General features: G+C 41.7%; 1 protein-coding gene across 7 annotated transcripts in view; it reads left to right on the top strand.

Moving 5' to 3' along the window:
* The window catches only part of Larp4 (La ribonucleoprotein 4), a 169,805-nt gene that overhangs the window by 124,698 nt on the left and 21,260 nt on the right, over positions 1 to 23,847 (top strand). For 5 of the 7 annotated variants that reach the window (XM_042677475.1, XM_042677474.1, XM_042677478.1 and 2 more), the window contains 6 exons: positions 7,105 to 7,252; positions 8,111 to 8,266; positions 12,646 to 12,718; positions 16,072 to 16,208; positions 18,572 to 18,675; positions 22,335 to 22,445. In XM_042677475.1, the coding sequence (XP_042533409.1) occupies positions 7,105 to 7,252; positions 8,111 to 8,266; positions 12,646 to 12,718; positions 16,072 to 16,208; positions 18,572 to 18,675; positions 22,335 to 22,445 (729 nt within the window). The remainder of the gene's footprint in view (positions 1 to 7,104; positions 7,253 to 8,110; positions 8,267 to 12,645; positions 12,719 to 16,071; positions 16,209 to 18,571; positions 18,676 to 22,334; positions 22,446 to 23,847) is intronic. The other 2 variants (XM_042677476.1, XM_042677473.1) reach the window with 1 other exon arrangement.

Below are 23,847 nucleotides of genomic sequence, written 5' to 3'. Positions count from 1 at the left end.
TTTGATTTCAGGGTTCCACATTTGCAGGCATGGCTCTGCCACTTGAGGCCCATTCTTGGTCATTTTAACTTTAGTTAAAGATAGGGTCTCTCATTTAATCTGGATCCAGCCTCAGACCATGATCCTTGCCCCCAAGATCTTTGCAGAAAAGTCCACAAGACACCTTCTCAACTCCCAGCTGGTCATGGTGGTGTATGCCTGTCATCCTAGTTTCAAGGAGGCTGAGATTGGGAGGATCAAGGTTCTTGGTCAGTTTCAGGCAAAAAAGTTCAAGAGAGGGGGAGGGGGAGCGGGAGCGGGGAAGATTGGGTGGGGGGGCAGGGGGAGGATGGAAAAAAACATTAGAAAAAAAAAGTTCAAGAGACTCCTCCTCATCTGGAGAATGGTGGTGCACACCTGTCATCAGCTATGGAGGAATCTAGGCTCATGCCTAGGCAAGAAGATAGAGACCTATCACAAAAGTATGTGTAGGGGCTGGGAAGGTGGCTCAGTGGTAGAGCGCTTGCCTTGAATGCCTGAGGCCCTGGGTTTGAATCCTCAGCACCACTTAAGCAAAAAGAAAAAAGCCGGAAGTGCCTCAAGTGGTAGAGAGCTAGCCTTGAGCTGAAGAGGTGAGGACAGCGCCCAGGTCCAGAGTTCAGGCACCACAACCGACCCCCCCCCCCCAAAAAAAAAAATTAAGTGTAAAAAAATATAAGAAAGGCTAGAGGTATGGTTAAAATGTCAGGTCATGGGGGGGAGGCGGGGAGGATTGGGTAGGCTGGGAAGAGATGTGAAGGGTAAACAAAGGAGGAGGCTGCAATGCTTGTTAAGAAATGTATGCATTATCCTGCCCATGTAATTGTAACCCCTCTGTACAGTGTGTTCACAAAAAAAAATAAAATAATAAATAAATAAAAATGGCAGGTCATCTGCCTAGCAAGTTTGAGGCCCTGAGTTCAGACCCCAATACTGCAAAAGCCATCCCCGTTCAGAATAGAAAGATACCATGCCAACAAGAATTTGATGTCTATTTATTTTTGTATCTTTCCTAGGGATTGGACTCAAGACTTGGATACTGTCCCTGAGGGTTTTTGTTTTTTTTCTTTCTTCCTTTATCAAAGCTTAGTGTTCTACCACTTGAGCCACAGCTCTGTTTGGGCAGGCTTTGAACTGCCCAATCTTTTTTTTTTCCCCCCAGGGTCTTGTGCCTACCGGGCGAGCGCCCTTTTGTTGGGCTAAACCCCTAGCCCCTCTTTTTTTTTTTTTTTGTTGGTTGTGGGGCCTGAATTCTGGTCCCTCAGCTCTTCAGCTCAAAGGTAGCACTCTACCCCATGAGCCACAGCGCCACTTTCTGGCTTTTTCTGCTTATGTGGTGCTAAGGAATTGAACCCAGGGCCTAATGCATGCAAGGCAAGCACTCTACCAATGAGCCACCTTCCCAGCCCAAACTGCCCAGTCTTTAGATAGCAACCTCCTATGTAGTTAGGATTAAGATGTGAGTCACCAGTGCCCAGTAATACCTCCCTTTTTTCCTTTTTTTTTTTGGTCCGGTCGTGGGGCCTGAACTCTGGGCCTGGGCACTGTCCCTCAGCTCTTCAGCTCAAGGCTAGTGCTCTACCACTTGAGCCACAGTGCCACTTCCGGCTTTTTTCTTTTTGCTTATATGGTGCTGAGGAATCGAACCCAGGGCGTCATGCATGCAAGGCAATCACTCTATCACTGAGCCACCTTCCCAGCCCCCTTTTTTCCTTTCTTATATAATTAGAATTTGGCATAAAAGGAGCTACTAATCAGACCTGTCCTTACTTACCTGGGAATGATAAACATTGGTAAGGTTCATCTATTAGTTTAGCTATAATTCAGGGTTTTTTTTTTTGGAGGGGGGGTTAGGTATGTAATTAACTTCATTTATCTGTATTTATTTATAAATAAACAGGGTCTAACTGACTTCAAATTCTAGGTCTTCCAGACTCAGCCTTCCATAACTGTAGAGGATTCTTTTTTGTTTTTGTTCCACTGCTTGAGTCACAGCACCCTTCTGTCTTTTCTGAGTAGTTTATTGGAGATAAGAGTCTCACAGACTTTCTTACCTGGGCTGGTTTTGAACTGCATCCTCAGATCTCAGCCTCCTGAGTAACTAGGATTATGGGCATAAGCCACTGGCATCCTGGTGTAGAGGTTATTTTGGAGGTGTTTTGTTTTGTTTTTATTCTTCCTTTGGTTTTTGTTTGTTGTTGTTTGGGACAGGGCCTTACTACATAGGCTACACTAGCCTCAAACTACAATCCTAATTCTGCTTCTTGAGCACTGGAATCAAAGGCATGCACCACCATGACTGGTTCTCAGGTATATAGGATTTTTTTGGTGGGGGGGGGGGGGGGGCGAGGGGAGGTGCCAGTTCTAGAGCTTGAATTCAAGAACCGGATGTTTTCCCTGAGCTTTTTTGCTCAAGGTTAACACTCTACCACTTTAGCCACAACTTCACCTCTGGATTGTTGGTGGTTAATTTGAGATCTAAGAATAGAAGTTTGAAGCCATCCCAGGCAGAAAAGTGGGTGAGACTTTTTTTTTTTGCCACTCCTGGGGCTTGAACTCAGGGGCTTGTTTTTTTTTTGCTCAAGGCTAGCACTCTACTACTTGAGCCACAGAACCACTTCTGGATTTTTCTGTTTCTATGATACTGATTAATTGAATCCAGGGCTTCATGCATGCTAGGTAAGCACTCTTATCACTAAGCCACATTCCCATGGGGGGGGGGGGGAGACTCTTAACTCCAATTGACCACCAGAAATGTTGTAAGTGGGGCTGTGGCTCAAGTGATAGAACACTAGCTTTGAGGAATAAAAGCCCAGAGGCAGTATCCAGGCTCTTGAGTTCAAGTACCGGGACCAGCACAAAACCAAACTAAACAAAAATTAATTTTAAAAAAGAGTTGGGTTTTTCCTTAGCTAATTAGGACATAAGAGTTTGGAGCTGGGCGCTGGTGGCTACTCTGGAGGCTTAGAACTGAGGATCACAGTTCAAAGCCAGCCCAGGCAGGAAAGTCCAGGATTCTCATCTCTAGTAAATGACCAGAAAACTGAAAGTGGTGCTGTGGCAGAGCAATTGCCTTGAGCTGAAGTGCTGAGGGACAGCACCCAGGCCCAGAGTTCAAACCCCCATGATTGACCCCCCCCCAAAAAAATAGAGTGAGTTTGAAATTGTTATTAACATCTCTAAAATCAAAATCCTGCTAACATTCAAGCATTGTTGGCTTACACTTGTAATCCTAGCTACTTAGGAGGCTGAGATCTGAGAATTGTGGTTCAAAGTTAGTTTGGGCAGGAAAGTCCATGAGACTAATCTCCAATTAACCATCAAAAAGCAGGAAATGAAACTGTGGCTCAAAGTGGTAGAGAACTAGCCTTGAGCACAAAAGCTCAGGGACAGTGCCCAGGCCTTGAGTTCAAGCCCTAGGATTGGCAGAAAAGGGGGGTGGGATAAAAAGATATTGCCAACAGCTCTGAAACCAAAAGCCAAGTAAAACATTTGCAATTTTAAACTTATACCACTTGAAAAGAAGGGCTTTATGAATTCCATATGATTTTTTTTCCCTTGCCCAACCGAATGGTATGTTTGCCAAATATTCCTTTTTGTACATCATAGGCTATTTGACTCACACAGACATTGAAGAGTCTACTCTGGTTTACACTAATAGCTAAATACAAAGAAGATCTAGATGCTGCCGCTTTTTTTTTTTTTTTTTGGTTGGTCCTGGGGCTTGATCAAGGCTGGTGCTCTACCACTTGAGCCATAGCACCACTTTGGTTTCCTGGTGGTTAATTGGGGATAAGAGTCTTGGGGAATTTCCTGCCCGTACTGGCTTTCTTTTGTTTTTTTCTTTTTTTTTGTCCGTCGTGGGGCTTGACTCTGGGCCTGGGCGCTGTCCCTCAGCTCTTCAGCTCAAGGCGAGCGCTCTACCACTTGAGCTACAGCGCCACTTCCGGTTTTCTGGTGGTTTATTGGAGATAGGAGTCTCACGGTCTCTCCTGCCTGGGCTGGCTTTGAACCGTGATCCTCAGATCTCAGCCTCTTGAGTAGCTAGGATTACAGGCGTGAGCCACCAGCGCCCGGCCCCATACTGGCTTTGAACTGTGATCCTCAGATCTTAGGCTCGTGAGTAGTTAGGGTTACAGGCATGAGCCACTAGAGCCCTGCTGCCTCTTTCTTGAGAAAGTTGCCTAATTTCAAATATTATGTTGCATAGCTGAACCTGTAATACAATGTTAATAAAATAAGAGTACAAATAAAGGAGAAAGCAGTGCCTAAAACAAATGAGATTAGGGACTGAAGCTATAAGAAGTTTAATTAAGTAGGCATTATGCTTTTAACTATGAGGAAGCTTTGATAATTAGCTATTATCAATATAACTATTGAGAGATAATAAAGTTAGATTTCCCCTTCTCCCCCCCCCCCCCCCCATAGTTGCCTCTCAGTTGTTAGAATTACTGTTTAATTTAGCTTTAAGATAGTACATTAGGCCAGGTGCTGGTTGCTCATGCCTGTAATCCTAGCTACTCAAGAGGCTGAGATCTGAGGATTGGGGTTCAAAGCCAGCCCAGGCAGGAAAGTCCATGAGACTCTTATCCCCAATAGATCACAAGAAAACAGGAAGTGATGCTGTGGCTCAAGTGGTAGAGTGCGAGCCTTGAGCTGAAGATCTGAGGGACAGTGCCCAGGCCCAGAGTTCAAGCCCCACTACTGACCCAAAAAAAAAAAAAAGGGATGGGAAGGTGGCTCAGTGGTAGAGCGCTTGCCTTGCATGCATGAGGCCCTGGATTCGATTCCTCAGTACCACATAAGCAAAAAGAAAAAAGCTGGAAGTGGCATTGTGGCTCAAGTGGTAGAGCACTAGCTTTGAGCTGAAGAGCTGAGGGACAGTGCCCAGGTCCAGAGTTCAGGCCCCACAATCGGACCCCCCCCTAAAAAAAATACATTAGGACAAGATCCTATTCTAAAGCCAAGTTTGATAGTGATTGCCTAGGATCCTAGCCTTTGAGCCCAGGTATGCAGAAGGTAGAGAGGCACTACAAGATCTGAGGTCAATCTAAGCAAAAAAGCAAGAGGATCTTATCTGAAAAATAAAGCAAAGAGCCCTGGAAGGTGTGGCTGGAGTTTCAGCATTAGACTCTTAAAGTCAAACCTCTCAGTACGCACCCTTACCCCCTCCATCACAATTTAGTGCTACTTCTCAAGAAATACTATACATGGTGTATTTTTTAGTGCTATGGTTTGGATGTGGTTTGTCCCCAAAGTTCACTAACTAAGAAACATGGTGTCTCCAGGGTGGCCTTGTTGAGATACTGTACACCAATTAAGGGGTGGGGCCTGATAGAAGGTAATTATGTTACAGCCTTAGTTGTACAAAAGGGAGTTTTATTGTAACATTCATATGTGCATACAATGTATCCTGATGAACCTTACTCAAACACTCTTACCTACTTGTTGAAACAATTTCAACTGGTTTCATTTTTCAGTCTTTTTTTTTTTTTTTTCTTTTTTGGTCTTGGGGTTTGAACTCTGGGCCTGAGTGCTGTCCCTCAGCTCTTCAGCTCAAGGCGAGTGCTCTACCACTTGAGCTACAGTGCCACTTCCGGTTTTCTGGTGGTTTATTGGAGATAGGAGTCTCACAGTCTTTCCTGCCTGGGCTGGCTTTGAACCGCAATCCTCAGATCTTAGCCTCCTCAGTAGCTAGGATTACAGGCGTGAGCCACCAGCGCCCGGCTCATTGTTCAGTCTTCAATCTATGCAAATAAGCTGTTTGGACTTTATTCATCTTTTTTTTTTTTGGGTAGGTCATGGGGCTTGAATTCTTGTCCTGGGCACTGTCCCTCAGCTCTTCAGTTCAAGGCTAGTGCTCACCACTTGAGCCACAGCGCCACTTCTGGCTTTCTGGTGGTCAATTGGAGGTAAGAGTCTCAAGGACTTTTGTGCCTTGGCTGGCTTTCAATTGTGATCTTCAGATCTCAGCCTCCTGAGTAGCTAGGATTACAAGCATGAGCCACCAAGCCCCCAGCTTCATGTTTTTCTTAGTATTAGTTGTACCAAGGAGTTTCACCATTGTATTTCAGAGCAATATATATTTCAGAATCACCTACTCTTCTGTCTATCCCAGCCCCCTAATCCACTGTTGACCAACAACTTTCATTAGGATTCCTTATACCATCTTCATGCATAGTTGCAATATGTTTCAAAATTATTCACCTTCCATCTAACTTTTTTCCCTCTCCTTACCCTCATCCTCCAAACAGTGTCATAGTAAAAATTTTTCTGTGTTTATATACACCCCCCCACAAACATATGTGTTTATATATCCATGAATTTGTGTAGCTTTAAGGTCTAGCTTTCACAAATGAGCAAAAGTAATATTTAGTCCAGCACTGGTGGCTCACACCTATAATCCTAGCTACTTAGGAGGCTGAGATCTGATGATTGTCGTTCAAACCCAGCCTGGGCAGAAAAATCCAGAGGGCTCTTACCTCGAATAAACTATTGTGTTACAACTTTGATGGCAATTAAAACAATTTATTCTATGAAATTGCTACAGATAACAAAAATTGCTTTAGATTCACAAACACAGTATCTCAAAAATGAATAGTTTGAAAAATTTTGGTGAGGGGCTGGGAAGTTGGCTCAGTGGTAGAGCGCTTGCCTTGCATGCCTGAGGCCCTGGATTCGATTCCTCAGCACCACATTAGCAAAAAGAAAAAAGCCAGAAGTGGCGCTGTGGCTTAAGTGGTAGGGCACTAGCCTTGAGCTGAAGAGCTGAGGGACAGTGCTCAGGCCCAGAGTTCAGGCCCCACAACCGGACCAAAAAAAAAAAGAAAAGAAAAATTTTGGCGATATTTTCAGATAGATGACAATAAAAATTAGTGTTTAAATAGTAGCTTATAGAGGCTTACATAGACATTTTATTAAAGATTTTTCTATTTCCAAGTTGATCAGAATAGAACAAGGTGATATTTGCATAATGCCTACTAATATTAAATTGCTTGATTTTTTTCACATTTAAGTAACAAATTATTTAGATTTATTATTTTAATCCAGTTTTAAAATTTACAAGTAGATCCTTTGATTATTTAGCAGGTAACATCTAAAGGGACTAGTTTAAATCCTAATGCCAAAGTATGGCAAGAAGTTCCTCCAGGAAATCCTGATGCTACTTCTGTGACTCATGGAACGGAAAGCTCTTGGCATGAAACAGCAGCCACATCAGGATCGCATCCTGAGGGTAAGAGCTAAATATTTTAATACAAGGCTCCACTTTTAGTTAATGCAGAGCTTTCAGCTATATCCTTTGATTATTTGATATTATGATCAGCCTTTTTGTCTTTGTCTTTTTCTTGTTGTTCGTGGGGCCTGAACTCTGGGTCTGCGCACTGTCCCTCAGCTCTTCAGCTCAAGGCTAGCACTCTACCACTTGAGCCACAGTGCTTTTTCTGCTTATGTGGGCCTCATGCATGCAAGACAAGCACTCTACCACTGAGCCACCTTCCCAGCCCTGTTGATCACCTTTTTGTCACTTCAACTGAGAAAGTTAGCTTTTTAAGAAGCAACGATTTATTTTGGCTCATGGCTCAGTTTTCCATTCATTATCACTTGACCCTGTCACTTTGGGCCTTTGCTGTAGTTAACATCAGCTTGGGAAGCTTGCTGTGGAGAAGAGCTTCTTACTTTTGGGATTAGAGGAGAAAGATATGACACGGCTAGATCCCACTTGCTTCAACTCAGTTCTACTTCCCTTGTTTCCATCACTTCCAAATAGTTCATCAAATTATGAACCCATCAGATTAATACATTGGTAAGGTCAGAGCCCTCATCATTCAGTTATTTCCTACATCTGATCATTGCTTCATTGGAATAGTCTGTTACTTATATAATGCTTATGTAAGTTTGTTATTGTTAATCATTTTAGCTTACCCATAATGGTAAACCAATCTTTTGTTGAAAAATAAGTATTACTAAAACCATGTGGACACCTCAACTAGTATAATACTTTAAAATCTTTTTATTGAAGATAAACTCCCCAGAGTTCCTAAGACAGGATTTAGAGCTCCTACTCACTTGTCATGTCTTTTGTTTAATGCAGGTAATACAGAGCTTTCAGAGGATATGTGTAAGGAATATGAAGTAATGTATTCTACATCTTGTGAAACTGCAAGAAACACTACAGGCATTGAAGAATCAACTGAAGGAATGATTTTAGGACCTGAAGATCTCAGTTACCAAATATATGACGTTTCTGGTAACCTTCTTAGTTATACTAATAAACTGAGAATTCACTAGCCTAATCACCCTCCCATCATTGTTAAACATATGGCATTGATCAAATTGTTTTCTTTGATCAGTTTGTTTTCTTCAGTGCAAAGATTTATGTTAATAGAATGTTAGGTGGTAGTTAAAAGTACTTTTGTCAACCAGGCATCTGTGGCTTACACCTGCAATTCTAGCTACACAGGAATCTGAGATCTGAAGATCACAGTTCAAAACCAGCGGTGGCAGGAATATCTAGTGGATACTTTTATTTTTTTCGGTAATGAGGCTTGAACTCAGGGCTTGGGCACAGTCTTTGAGCTTCTTTGCTCAAGCTAGTACTCTACCACTTGAGCCCACATGGCTCAGGGATAGTGCCCAGGCCCTGAGTTCAAGCCCCAGGACTTGCAAAAAAAAAAAAAAATTCAGACTTTTCTGCTTGGTCTGGCTTTGAACCTTTATTCTTAGATGTCAGCCTCGTGAGTAGCTAGGATTACAGGTGTAAGTCACCAGCTCCAGGCTAGTGGAGATTCTTTATCTCCACTGACCTACCAAAAGAACCAGAAGTGGAGCCGTGTGACTCAAGAGGTTGAGCTTTAGCCTTAAGCAAATGAAGCTTTGGCATAACACCTAAACCCCAGAACTGGCAGAAAAAATAAACTTTTGCCAATACTTAAGCCAGGTGCCAGTGGGTCATGCCTGTAATCCTTGCTACTCAAGAGGCTTAGATCTGAGGATCACAGTTCAAAGCCAGCCTGGGCAGGAAAGTCCATGAAAATTTTTTTTTTGGGTCCGGTGGTGGGGCTTGAACTCTGGGCCTGGGCGCTGTCCCTCAGCTCTTCAGCTCAAGACTAGCACTCTACCACTTGAGCCACAGCGCCACTTCCGGCTTTATTTTTTTTCTGCTATGTGGTGCTGAGGAATCAAACCCAGGGCCTCATGCATGCTAGGCAAGCACTCTACCACTGAGCCACCTTCCCAGTCCCAGTCCATGAAATTTTGATCTTTAATACACCATCAAAAAGCTTGAAGTAGAGCTTTGGCACAAGTGGTAGAGTGCTAGCCTTTAGTAAAACAGCATGGGCACAATGCCCAGACCTTGAGTTCAAGACTAAGGAAGGGCACCAAAAGAAAAAAAAAAGTACTTCTAAAACCTCAACATGAAATTTATAAATTGTTTTGGCGCTTATACTGGGACTTGAACTCAAGTTCTTGTGCTCTCATTTAGCTTTCCCTCCCTCCACCCCCCTTCAAAGCTGGATTCTAATACTTGATCCACAAAAGAATGTTTTGTGAGGTCCTATTAAACAGAGTAAGTATGAAATTAAAGCTACTAGGAAAAATGGTAAAAGACATTCAGATTATAACCTTTGAAAGGGTCCAAGTTTCTTGGAATCATTGCAAGTTCTATCAGTTTTCCTGTAACTTTGGTTAGCATGAAATATATCTAAAAACAGTGTTTAACCTAGTCTCTGGTGGTTCACATGATTTACACTTATAATCCTAGCCATTCAGAGACTGAGATCTGAGAGTAAAGGTTCAAAGCCAGCCCAATTAGGAAAGTCTGGGAGACTCTTGTCTCCTTAACTGGCAAATAATCAGAACTGTAAGCATGATTCAAGTGGTAGGATATCAGCTTTGAGCAGAAAAGTTAAGTGAAAGTATGAGGGCCTGAGTTCAAGGCCCAGTACTGACACAAAAGAGCATAAATAAATTTAAAAAAGTGTTGGGTAACGGGTGTGTTTTGCTACTTAATGGGAAAGAGATTCTCAAATTTTCTGAATAGGTAGGATTACAGGTGAGAGTCACTGGTGCTCAGCTTCAGTTGCCACTTTTGTTTTTTGGTCAGTCCTGGGGCTTGAATTCAATGGCCTGGGCACTGTCCCTGAGCTTCTTTTTGCTCAAGGCCAGCATTCTATTACTTGAGCCACAGTGACACTTCTAGCCTTTTCTGTTTATGTAGTACTTAGGAATGAAACCCAGGGCTTCATGCTTTCCGGGCAAGCACTCTACCACTAAGCCACATTCCCAGCCTGCAGTTGCTACATTTTTAGAAGTATTTCACACCAAGTGCTGGTGGCTTACTCTTGTAATCCTAGCTACTCAGGAGGCTGAGATCTGAGGATTGCAGTTGAAGCCAGCCCAGGCAGGAAAATCCATGAGACACTTAATCTGCAATTAACTGCCAGAAAACCAGAAGTGGCACTGTGGCTCAAGTGGTAAGAGTGCTAGCCTTGAACATGAAGAGGCTTGGGGACAGTGCCTAGGTCCTGAGTTTAAGCCCCATAACAGACCCCCTGCCAAAAAAACAAAAAAAAATGTTTTTAGCAGTATTACAACATAGTTGCTAAGTTGTATTTTAGTATTTCATGGTCGTGGTGTCTTTTTTAAATTTAAAAATCCCTCATTTTCTCCCCTATATGGGGGCTTGAACTCCAGGCTTCACACTGCAGTGAGCTGTTTCACTCATGGCTTGGTGCTCTACAACTTAAGCCACACATCTACATTGTATAAATTTCTTTCTTTTTTTTTTTTTTTTTGGGTCCGGTTGTGGGCTTGAACTCTGGGCCTGGGCACTGTCCCATAGCTCTTCAGCTCAAGGCTAGTACTCTACCACTTGAGCCACAGCACCACTTCCAGCTTTTTTCCTTTTTTGCTTATGTGGTGCTGGGGAATTGAACCCAGGGCCTCAGGCATGCAAGGCAAGCGCTCTACCACTGAGACACCTTCCCAGCCCTATATAAATTTCTTGGTTTAAACAATTTGTCTGAGTTCTTGTGCCTCATGCCTTCCATCCTAGCTAAAAGCCAGCCTGTGCAGACAAATCTGAGAGACTTTATCTCTTAATCACCAGCTAACTAGCACTCAGAGCTGCGGCTCAAGTGGTTGAGCAGCTAGCTGTCTTGAGCAAATAAGGAAGAACAGGAGATCCTGAGATCAAGTTATAGTACTGGCACAATAAAAAAATTTAAAAAGTTTTTTTTTTTTGGTCATGGGACTTGAAATCTGGGCCTGAGCGCTGTGCCTCAGCTCTTCAGCTCAAGGCGAGCGCTCTACCACTTGAGCTACAGCGCCACTTCTGGTTTTCTGGTGGTTTATTGAAGATAGGAGTCTCATTGTCTTTCCTGCCCCAGCTGGTTTTGAACCTCAATCCTCAGATCTCAGCCTCTTTTTGTTTTTTTTTTAATTGTGAAAATACTGTACAGAGGAGTTACAATTACATGGGCAAGATAATGAGTACATTTCTTATCAAGCATTGCAGCCTCCTCCTTTGTTTTCCCTTCTCATCCTCCCCCCAGATCTCAGGCTCTTGAGTAGCTACAATTACAGGTGTTAGCCACCAGCACTCGGCAAGAAAAAGTTTTTTGTGGTGCTAGAGATGGAATCCATTGTCTCACACACACTAGTTAAGCACTTTGGAATTAAACTATATTCCTAGATGATAATTCTTAATAGCCGAGCGCTGGTGGCTCACGCCTGTAATCCTAGCTACTCAGGAGGCTGAGATCTAAGGATCATGGTTCAAAGCCAGCCCAGGCAAGAAAGTCCGTGAGACTCATATCTGCAATAAACCACCAGAAAACTGGAAGTGGTGCTGTGGCTCAAGTGGTAAAGCGCTTGCCTTGAGCTGAAGAGCTGAGGGATAGCACCCAGGCCCAGAGTTCAAGCCCTGTGACCAACAACATCAAAAAAAGATAATTCTTTTTATTTTATTTTTTTATTGTGAAAATACTGTACAGAGGGGTTACAATTACATTGGGCAAGATAATGAGTACATTTCTTACCAAGCATTGTAGCCTCCTCCTTTGTTTCTCCTTCCCATCCCTTCCCATCCTTCCCCCACCCCCCCCACCAAGTCCAACTCCCCCCCACCAGAGTTGTAAAGTTCGTTTTTCCACATAACGACTTGTACATCTCATTGTTGCAATGGATCCACCCAAAAAAAGATAATTCTTAATATAAAACTGGACACCAGTGGGCTGATGCCTATAATCCTAGCTACTCAGGAGGCTAATACCTGAGGATCATGGTAAAAGCCAGCCTGGGCAGGAAAGTTTATGAGACTCATCTCCAAATAATCACCAGAATACCAAAGTGGTAGAGCACTAGCCTTGAGTTGAAGAGCTATGGGACAGTGCTTAGGTCCTGAGTTCAAGCCCCAAGACTGAAAAATAAATTAAAAAAATGAAAAATAAAATCTATCTGAAAAAAGAATATGTTGAAACAAATTAAACCTGGAACTAGTTGCAAAAATAAATATGTTAATAAAAATGTTAATTTGTATACATTTTTTAGCTTGAGTATAGTATGGTAGTTTCATCCTATGATAACTTGATATTAATCTTTTCTTCTCTTGTTTTCTACTATCAGGAGAAAGTTCAGCAATTTCTACAGAAGACCTAAAAGAATGTCTGAGAAAACAACTAGAATTCTGTTTCTCACGGTATAGAATTTTTTGAAAATTGCTATTTGTCTAGTTTTCAATTGGTTTTGCATGGATTATAGATGAAATTAAGTAGAATAGTGGTGATTATTTCCTTTTAATGGTGTATTTTAAAATCATTGTTTAGTACCAGCACAAAAAATAAAGACCTATTGACCATGAGAATTAAGACTAAGCTACACCTTTTTTAGTTGTGCAAAGATCATGTTTACCAAGGTTTGATTTTCAAGTTCTTTTTTTGGGGGGGGGGGTCCGATTGTGGGGACCTGGGCCTGGGCGCTGTCCTTCAGCTCTTCAGTTCAAGGCTAGCACTCTACCACTTGAGCCACAGTGCCACTTGTGGCTTTTTTTTTTTTTCCTGCTTATGTGGTGCTGAGGAATCGAACCCAGGGCCTCATACATGTGAGGCAAGCACTTTACCAATGAACTACCTTCCCAGCCTCCATTGAATCATTTTTGAACAACCAAGATATTCCATGGTTGGGCACTGGTGGCTCATGCCTGTAATTCTAGCTACTTAGGAGGCTGAGATCTGTGGTTTGCAGTTGAAGCCAGCCTGAGCAGAAAAGTCTGTGAGACTGTTTATCTCCAATTAACCACTGGGAAATTGGAGGCTCAAAGTGGTAGAGTACTAGCCTGGAACAAAGGAGCTCAGCACCTTGAGTTCCAGCCCATCAGCAACCAAAAAAATGTTCTGGAAGTGGTGGTGTGGCTCAAGTGGTATAGTGTTCACCTTGAACTTAAGAACTGAGGGACAGTGCTCAGGCCTAGATTCATGCCCCACAACGGAGCAGCAACAACAAAAAAGTTCTTACATGGAGCCCATATTCTGGCCAGAGCACCCAAATTGTAGACTTAACAAATAAGCAATATTTAATAGTAATTGGTATGGGGAGAAGGTAAATAGAACAGTAGAAGCAAAGGAAAGGAGAGTTCAAAGTACCTGTGTGGTTGCACGTTTAAATGGGGTAGTAGGTCAGGCCCTTTGAGAGAGATCTTTTTTTTTTTGTCGGTCATGGGGTTTGAACTCTGGGCCTGGGCGCTGTCCCTCAGCTCTTCAGCTCAAGGCGAGCGCTCTACCACTTGAGCTACAGTGCCACTTACGGTTTTCTAGTGGTTTATTGGAGATAGGAGTCTCACGGTCTTTTCTGCCCGGGCTGGCTTTGAACCGCGATTCTCAGATCTCAGCCTCCTGAGTAGCTAGGATTACAGGCGTGAGCCATCGGCGCCCGGCGAGAGAGATCTTTTAAACGAAGACTTGTACCTATTTTCAGCTAATTTGCTTCAAAGAATATTTGGTATGAATAAAAATGGTTAGAATTTGAGCTGGCATAGTGGTGAATGCTTGTAATCCCAAGACCAGGCAAGCAGAGATATGCATTCAAGACCAACCTAGGCTATGTGATGAGACCTTGTCTCAAAAATGGAGGAAGCGAAGGAAGGGATGATATAGTCCAAAAAGAAATGTACTCAGCTAGCTTTGAGCAAAATGCTCAGAGACAGTGCTCAGGCCCTGAGTTTAAGCCCCAGGTCTGGCAAAAAAAGAAAGAAAGAAATGTACTCATTACATGGCTTGTGAAATCGTAACCCCTCTGTACAACATCTTAGTTACAACAGTAAGATTATATTTCAATAAAATCAAGAATTTAGTTGGGCACTGGTTGTTCATGCCTATAATCCTAACTACTCAGGAGCCTGAGATGTTCCGAGCCAGCCCAGGGAGGAAAGTCTAGAGCTTGTATCTTCATTTACCTCTAAAACAAATGAACAAACACTGGAAGTAGAGCTGCAGCTCAAGCAGTAGAGGACCAGCCTTGAGTAAAATAGTTGAGTAACAATGCCCAGACTCTGAGTTTTAAGCCCCAAGACTGGTACAAAAAATAAAAATCAGGAATTTGACTTTGCTCTAGTTTGTTAAAAACATTTATATATAAGATACAAGTTTTTAAATATTTTGTCTTAATGTAACTTAGTTTTTTACCTTAATTTTAAATACATATTTTAAATATAGAAGTAAAGAAAGCATGCTCATGAAAAATAGAGATGTTTATGAATTTAAAAGTATTCATGAATTTAGCCGGGCGCTGGTGGCTCACGCCTGTAATCCTAGCTACTCAGGAGGCTGAAATCTGAGGATCGCGGTTCAAAGCCAGCCCGGGCAGGAGAGACTGTGAGACTCCTATCTCCAATAAACCACCAGAAAACCGGAAGTGACGCTGTAGCTCGAGTGGTAGAGCGCTCGCCTTGAGCTGAAGAGCTGAGGGACAGCGCCCAGGCCCAGAGTTCAAGTCCCACGACCGACAAAAAAAAAAGTATTCATGAATTTTAAAATGTTCACCAATAAGCTACTCTTCATATACCTACTCTTACATTGATGTTACAAGTGTTTACAAGCTAATATTATGCTATCATACATTGCTGTTCAGTATTAAGCTTCTTCCTATATCAATTGAGTGCCATAAAATTCTTTTTTTTTTTTTTTTTTTTTTTGGGTCCGGTCGTGGGGCCTGAACTCTGGGCCTGGGCGCTGTCCCTCAGCTCTTCAGCTCAAGGCTAGCACTCTACCACTTGAACCACAGCGCTACTTCCAGCTTTTTTATTTTTGCTAATGTGGTTCTGAGAAATTGAACCCAGGGCCTCATGCATGCAAGGCAGGCGCTCTACCACTGAGCCACCTTCCCAGCCCCACCATAAAATTCTTTGTCCAAGCTATTGGACCAAATACGTTTGGGAATTCAAAACTTTGTTTTATTTATTTATTTTTTGTCAGTCATGGGGCTTGAACTCTGGGCCTGGGCACTGTCCCCCAGCTCTTCAGCTCAAGGCGAGCACTCTATCATTTGAGCTACAGCACCACTTCGGTTTTCTAGTGGTTTATTGGAGATAGGAATCTCATGGTCTTTCCTGCCTGGCTGGCTTTGATCCGCAATCCTCAGATCTCAACCTCCCGAGTAGCTAGGATTACGGGCGTGAGCCACCAGTACCCTGCTGCTGGGAATTCAAAAGTTTGTAAAACGTATTTTATTTTTATTTTTTGTTGTTTGTAGGACTTCTGAGCTTTTTTGCTCAAGGTAGCGCTCTACCACTTTGAGCCATGGCACCCCTTCTGGTTTTCATTTGGTTAGTTGCAGATCAGAGTCTCATGGACTTTCCTGCCTGGGCTGGCTTTCAACCGTGATCCTCAGATCTCAGTCTCCTGAACTAGGATTGCAGACATGAGCCACTGGCACCAGACTAATGTGTTTTTTCTAAAAGCATGTTTTTGTTTCCCTAGACAGTGAAAATAATAAGGTGCATTTTAGTTGCCTTTTTAGAATTTGCTTGTTATATTACTTTCTGTTTCTTTATTTCAGAGAAAATTTGTCGAAGGATCTTTACTTGATATCTCAAATGGATAGTGATCAGTTCATCCCAATTTGGACAGTTGCCAACATGGAAGAAATAAAAAAGTTGACCACAGATCTTGATTTAATTCTTGAAGTGTTGAGATGTATGTAAATGAGAAGTTACCATATTATTTTGCTCTTTGATCATATAAGGAATTGTTTTAATTTGAATTTTTATTTTTTCCTTTTGTTCTAGTAATTATTTTAGTTAGCTGACTGGCACATGTACATATGGGTGTGTGCATGTGTATTCTGTATTCTGTACTTTGGTGGTTCTTGATTTTCATGTTTGCGTAGCAAGATAGTATAAGAAATTAAATCTTGCTTTCATAGCATATTAGAATACTATTAGAAAGAATGTCATCTTAACACCACTTAAAGATTAATCGATTTAAAACTTTTTTCTTTTTTTTTTTTTGGTGCTGGCACTGAGGCTTGAACTCAGGACCACAAACTCTCACTAGGCTTTTTTGCTTACAATTGATGTTATACCACTTGAGCCATACCTCTGCTTCTGACTTTTTGCTGCTTAATTGGAGATAAGAGTCTCACAGATTTGGCTACTCCAGGCTGTTCTTTGAATCTCCATCCATAGATTTCATACTCCTGAGTAGCTAGTAAGATAGTGTTTTCTTTCTTTCTTTTTTTTGGTTTTGGTTTGTCATGGGGCCTGAACTTGGCCTGGGTCTCTGTCCTTGAGCTTTTCAGCTCAAGGCTAGCGTTCTACCACTGGAGCCACAGTACCACTTCTGGCCTTTTTTGCTTATGTGGTACTGAAGAATGGAACCCAGGGCTTTGAACTTGCAAGGCAAGCACTCTACCACTGAGCCACCCTCCTAGCCCCTACATATTTTCTTTTATCTTTCATAACTTATTAGAAATGGGACCTATAATTTGACCTCACATTTGCTAAAAATTTTGCTTGTTTCCTTCTTTCCCCAGTTTCACTTACTTCCCTTCCTCTCTCTTCTCTTTCTATTAAGGTTTGAACCCAAGTGCTATGCTAATTGAGCTAAATAGCCGAGGTTGGCTTCATGCTCACAGTGTAGTTCAGGCTGACCTCTAACTTGTAATACTCTTGCTTAGTCTCTTGAGTGCTGGCTAAAAATTTGTTTCTTGATTGAAGCTCTAAGAGTTTTTAATGTTAGTGTCTTGTGTTAATATTTCTTGGTAGCCTCTTTTAAATGGGTTTTATTAAGTATTTGGTTAAATTAAAAGAGATCTTCACTTATTTGAAATATGTTCAAAATGTTTAAAAGTTAACTATGATAATAGACATTTGGGAGTAGAGGATTTCAATTTATAGTAGGCTACACCAGTTTATGGGATTCCTAATTGGTTTGTATTTAAATGGCCCAGTCTTATCTACATAGAAAGTTGGCAAAGAGACAAATAAATGGCCTTCTTTGTATAGGTTAAAACTTAGCAGTTATATTCGCACTTCACCCTTGTCTGCTTTTTTATTCTACTTACCTGTTCAAGGGAATATTCCGCACTTCACCCTTGTCTGCTTTTTTATTCTACTTACCTGTTCAAGGGAATATGACATATTAGCTGTCTGAAGGAGCTGGAAGTAAAAATGTGGCTGTATATTATTGACTATTTTCACTAAGTTAGCATCTAAAGATGGCTTTTGAGTTGTTGGTTTTTTGTTTGTTTTTTATTTTTTGTTTTTATTTTTAGTCAGTCGTGGGGCCTGAACTCTGGGCCTGGGCGCTGTCCTTCAGCTCTTCAGCTCAAGGCTAGCACTCTACCACTTGAGCCACAGTGCCACTTCTGGTTTTCTGGTGGTTTATTAGAGATAAGAGTCTCACGGACTTTTTCCTACCTGGGCTGGCTTTGAACCATGATCCTCAGATCTCAGCCTCCTGAGTAGCTAGGATTACAGGCATTGAGCCGGTGGCTTTTTTTTGGGGGGGGGGGGGAATCCGGTCGTGGGGCCTGAACTCTGGGCCTGGGCACTGTCCCTCAGCTCTTCAGCTCAAGGCGAGTGTTCTACCACTTGAGCCACAGCGCCACTTCCGGCTTTTTTCTTTTTGCTTATGTGGTGCTGAGGAATCGAACCCAGGGCACCCAGGGCCTCATGCATGCAAGGCAAGCGCTCTACCACTGAGCCACCTTCCCAGCTCTTGGTTGTGGATCTTGAATTCTGGACCCGAGTGCTGTCCCTGAGCAATTCAGCTCAAGCCTAGCACTTTACCGCTTGAGCCACCGAGCCACTTCTGGCTTTTGCTGTTTATGTGGTGCTCAGGTATTAAACCCAGGGCCTCATGCATTCAAGACAAGCACTCTACCACTGTGATACCTTCCCAGCACTGCCCAGCAGCTTTTGAGTCATGTAGTAGTATAATAGAGTGAATATACTGAGGTGAGGCGCTGTGTTTTAATAACAATAATTCTTTATGTTGACTTGATACTGTTCCTTGTCACTTATGAAAAATGACACTCCAACTTTTTAAAATTTCAGCTTCTCCTATGGTACAAGTTGATGAGAAGGGTGAGAAGGTGAGACCAAGTCATAAGCGTTGTATCGTAATTCTCAGAGAGATTCCTGAAACAACACCAGTAGAGGTAATCATTAATCACTGCTAGAGCTAAATGTTCTTTAACTGTTTAAATTGGAGGAGGTAGGCAAGCAAGTATACGTCAGTCATTGCTCTCCTGTCAATTACTGTCAACAGTGTAAATACTAATATGCTTTGTTAATTCTGAAGTAGAACAGTTTAAAGGAAGGAAAAGATAATTCTCTGTTCTCAGAAAGGAAGATTGCATGTTGCAGTTATATTGACTATGAATTTATTGGTTTGGCTGCATGATAGTTGAAATATAAATAGGTTATTTTGGGAACTTGAGGATTTATATAGAACAGTTAAGGACAAATATCTGAACAAAGGTTAAGAAGCATTATTAATTCCAAGGGTTAGCAGAATAGGAAGCGAAACTAAATAAAGCCTTCAAGCTGGTGTGGTGCAGGTTAATGAATAAAATAATACTGGAATGAAGCAACATAATCCAGAAATAGGTCCTTTTATGTAAGAATATGCTTAATAACATTCTTTTAAAAATTTATGTTCTGAAAAAAAAAAAAGAATAATCAAAGGGGCTGGGAAGGTGGCTCAGTGGTAGAGTGCTTGCCTTGCATGCTCAAGGCCCTGGGTTCGATTCCTCAGCACCACATAAGAAAAAAGCCGGAAGTGGCGCTGTGGCTCAAGTGGTAGAGCGCTAGCCTTGAGCTGAAGAGCTTAGGGACAGCGCCTAGGCCCAGAGTTCAGGCCCCACGACCGGACCCCCCAAAAAAAAAAAAAAAAATTTATGTTCTGCCAGGTATTGTTTGCTCTACGGTTACTTGAAGTGAAGTTTTATTTTTACAGTCAACCTTCTTCTTCTTCTTCTCTCTCTTTTTTTTTTTTTTTTGGTGGGTCGTGGGGCCTGAACTCTGGGCCTGGGCGCTGTCCCTCAGCTGTTTAGCTCAAGGTTAGCGCTCTACCACTTGACCCACAGTGCCACTTCCGTTTTTTCTGCTGATGTGTGCTGAGGAATCGAACCGAGGGCCTCATGCATGCAAGGCAAGCAATCTATACCACTGAACCACCTTCCCAGCCCCTCACTCAACCTTCTGAGTAGTATTACAGATGTGAGCCACTGATTGCCAGCTAGGATAAATTTTTGATTATTCTTTTGTTTTGCAAGTCTTGGGGCTTGAACTCAGGGCCTGGGTACTGTCCCTGAGCTACTTTTACTCAAGGCTAGCACTCAGCCAATTGAGCCACAGCACCACTTGCAGCTTCTTCTCCTTATGTGGTGCTGTGGAATAGAACCTAGGGCTTCATGCATGCAAGCATTCTACTAAGCTACATTCCCAGCCCAAATTTTGATTATTTCTTACTCTAGATGTCTCTGCTTGTGCATACAAAAGTTAATCTATATACAATTCTGTTCCTAGGGAGTGATAAAGGTAGAAAATTAATTCATTATATATTGCAGTGGAAGTAAAAGTATTTAGAGAGTATATTCATGGGTTTTTGAAAGATCAGTGGGTACCAGTGTAATTTCACAGGTATATATATTGGACTGCATGGGAATTTTCCTAAGTATAATGGTATTTTACCACATTTTTGCAGAAGTTTCAACTTAACTGTTTGTCTACATTATTTCAAACAATACTTGACTCAGCATTTTGTCACAACTTTAGACATTAAAATTTTTTTTTCCTAAGATTTTTTTTTTTTAACAGCAAATGGCACTGGGGTGGCCTTCGTTCTGCTTTATTGACCTCAGAGTACCCTTGGTACTTTTTTCCTAAGATTTGATAAACTGCACAGATTAGACTTATAACTGTTGGTATATTGATGTTCCAGTTAGCTTAGTAACAGTTCAGTTAAAAATGGATGCCTAATAATTTTTCAATATTTGATATTTTTTGATATTTGATAGTTTGGCTTAATTAGGTTGTTAAAATATTTTGGAATTTGGGGCTGGGAAGGTGGCCCAGTGGTAGAATGCTTGCCTTGCATGCATGAGGCCCTGGGTTCGATTCCTCAGCACCACATTAGCAGAAGAATGGAAGTGGTGCTATGGCTCAAGTGGTAGAGCACTATCTTGAGTTGAAAAGCTAAGAGATAGTGCCAGGCCCAGAATTCAGGCCCCATGACCCTCCCCCCCCCCCAAAAAAAAATGTATATTTTTTGGAATTTATGGTTATTAAATTTTGTCTGTACTCAAATAGGTAAACTAATGGGCTTAGGTGGTAAAAATCGTAGATAATAAAAACCTTGTTAAGAGGCTTGTTTTTAGGAGTAAATCATAGTGTTTGACCCTTGATGGTGTTTCATCCAATGTTGTATACTTCTGTAACTTTATGGATAATTCATGTTCACTTTTATTTTTTTTTGTTTTTTGGTCGGTTGTAGGGCTTGAATTCTTGACCTTGAGCTCCTCAGCTCAAGGCAAGCTCTCTACCACTTGAGCTACCATACTACTTTGTTTTTCTGGTGGTTAATTGGAGATAAGAGTCTCATGGACTTTCCTGCCTCGGCTGGCTTTGAACTGCAATCTTCAGATATCACCCTCTGGAGTAGCTAGGATTTAGGCATGAGTCTTAGATATTTTACTTTTATAAATTTCTTTCAGTCTATTATCTGTTTAAAAACTCTTGTTTTGTTGTAATTTTTTTCTGAATCTATATTTGTTGTTGGTGTTGTGTTTTGTTTTTTTTTTTTGGGTCTGGTCATGGGGCCTGAACTCTGGGCCTGAGCGCTGTCCCTCAGCTCTTCATCTCAAGGCTAGCATGCTACCACTTGAGCCATATTACCACTTCCGTTTTTTTTTTTTTTCTGCTTATGTGGTACTGAGGAATTGAACCCAGGGCCTCATGCATGCAAGGCAAGCGCTCTACCACTGAGCCACCTATATTTGTTTTTTGAGTTACATTAATTATAGAAAAAATTAAGGCCTACAAAATGTTAATAATGGGCATGATTAAAACATAATGGCAGCTGGGTGTAAGTGGCTCATGCTTATAATCCTAGCTACTCAGCAGGCCAAGATCTGAGTATCATGGTTTGAAGCCAGGCAGGACAGGAAATTCTGTGAGATTCTTATTTATATTGGTGTGTATGTGTGTGTGTGTTGGTTGTGGAACTTGAACTCTGGGCTTGGGTGCTATTCCTGCACTCTTCTGCTCAAGGCTAGAGAGCCACAGCGCCACTCCTCAGATAGCCTCCTGAGTAGCTAGGATTACAGGCGCGAGCCACCGGCACCTGGCCTTATTTATATTCTTACATATTGAGCTGAAGAGATCAGGAACAGCGCCAGGCCCAGAGTTCAACACCTCCCCCTCCTCTGCCACCAAACCAAAAAAAAAAGGCTGAAAAATTCTCTAGTACAAAAAAAGCAAAGGAAGTGAGGATGACTTAAATAGCCAGAGAATGTCCAATAAACTACCAAAAAGCCGAAAGAGGGCCTATGGATTGTATTAGCCTTGAGGGAAAAATAAAATTAGGGACCAGTGCCTAGGCTCGGAGTTCAAGCCCCAGGACCAACACACAATAAAATTATAATGATGATTGAAAGTACATGCAGATTTTTCACTAAGCTTTTGCTTCAGAATTGCTAAAGTGTTAATAAGTAAAAATGGGACCAAAAGAAATGAAGAGATGCTCAACCTTACTAGTTTCAAAAAGTTGATTGTTGATGGTTTTTAAGAGTTCATTATACTTTCTCTCTTTTAGGAAGTGAAATCATTGTTTAAAAGTGAAAACTGCCCCAAAGTGATAAGCTGTGAATTTGCACATAATAGCAACTGGTATGTCACGTTCCAGTCTGACACAGATGCACAACAGGTGAGAAGACTTTGCTTCTGATACAAGTCCTGCTAGTAAAAGAAATCATAGTATATTTTAACTAAGAAAATAGGGCCAGCACAGTGGCTCACAGCTGGCAGAGATCCAGAAAATCATGGTTCTAGATCAGTTTAAAAAAATAACGAAGTGCTGGGAAGGTGGCTCAGTGGTAGAGCACTTGCCTTGCATGCTTGAGGCCCTCGGTTCGATTCCTGAGCACCACATAAGCAGGAAAAAAAAAAAAGAAAAAAAAGCCAGAAGTGGCTCTGTGGCTCAAGTGGTAGAGTGCTAGCCTTGAGCTGAATTGCTGAGGGACAGCGCCCAGGCCCAGAGTTCAGGCCCCATGACTGGACCCCCCACAAAAAAAAGAAAAAGAAAAAAAGCAAGAATAGTTAGACATGGTGGGGCACACTTGTCCCCTATAATCCTAGCTATATGGAAAACATAAATAGAAGCATCACTGTCTGAGGCTGGTCCCAGGTAAAAATGTAATACCTTCTTTGAAAAATAATGCCTTTAAATGCTAGAGTCCAGTGACTGCTTAGCAACCATGAGACCCTGAGTTCAAACTCCAATGCCATTATTGAGATAAAAAGAATTGTCTGGTGCTGGTGACTCACACCTGTTTATCCTAGCTGCTCAGGAGGCTGAGATCTGGGAATCATGGTTTGAAGTCCATGAGACTTTGATCTCTAATTATCCATTATCCACCAGAAAACCAGAAGTGGACCTGTGGGGTCAACATGATAAAGTGCTAGCCTTGAACAAAAAAATTGCTGAGGGACAGTGCCCAGGCCTCAAGTTCAAGCTCCGTGTCCGACACTAAAAAATTTAAAACAATTAAAAGAATTATGAATTAGAATTATGAATGTTGATATGGCTCAGTGGAGGAATTTTAGCTTAGGACGTGTAAATCCTAGGTTTGAAAATCACCAGCCTTGTTTACAAAAAAAGGGAAAAGGAAAATGATTGAACAGAGCATGATGTCATATATCTGTAATACTAGTAGTCTGGATGCTGAGGCAGGAGGATTTTAAGTTTGAGGCTAGCCTATACTACATAGCAAGACCCTAAAATAAGCGGGGGAGGGAATGTGTAACTATTCTCATGTTCACAAAAATTAGTGAGCCTTTGCTTATTGTTTTGCTGTTAAATTTTTTTTGATAATCTTCATTAAGGTGTCAGTTTTGATTTAAGAGCAGTTTATTGCCTGTTAATAAAAGTAACACTTTTTATGGGTGAATATGTGGATTGGGAACTATGTACTCCATAAATAGTATTTCTCATACTTGGAAGGCCTGCAATAAAAAATACATTCTTGGATTTTTACTTAATGATTTTTTTTTTTTTTTTGGTCAGTCATGGGGCTTGAACTATAGGCCTGGGCACTGTCCCTGAGCTC

Source organism: Dipodomys spectabilis, unplaced genomic scaffold (assembly GCF_019054845.1).
Source record: "Dipodomys spectabilis isolate Male_0828 unplaced genomic scaffold, ASM1905484v1 ptg000039l, whole genome shotgun sequence".
Classification (NCBI taxonomy): Eukaryota; Metazoa; Chordata; class Mammalia; order Rodentia; family Heteromyidae; genus Dipodomys; species Dipodomys spectabilis.
This window is presented reverse-complemented; position numbering and strand designations above follow the sequence as displayed.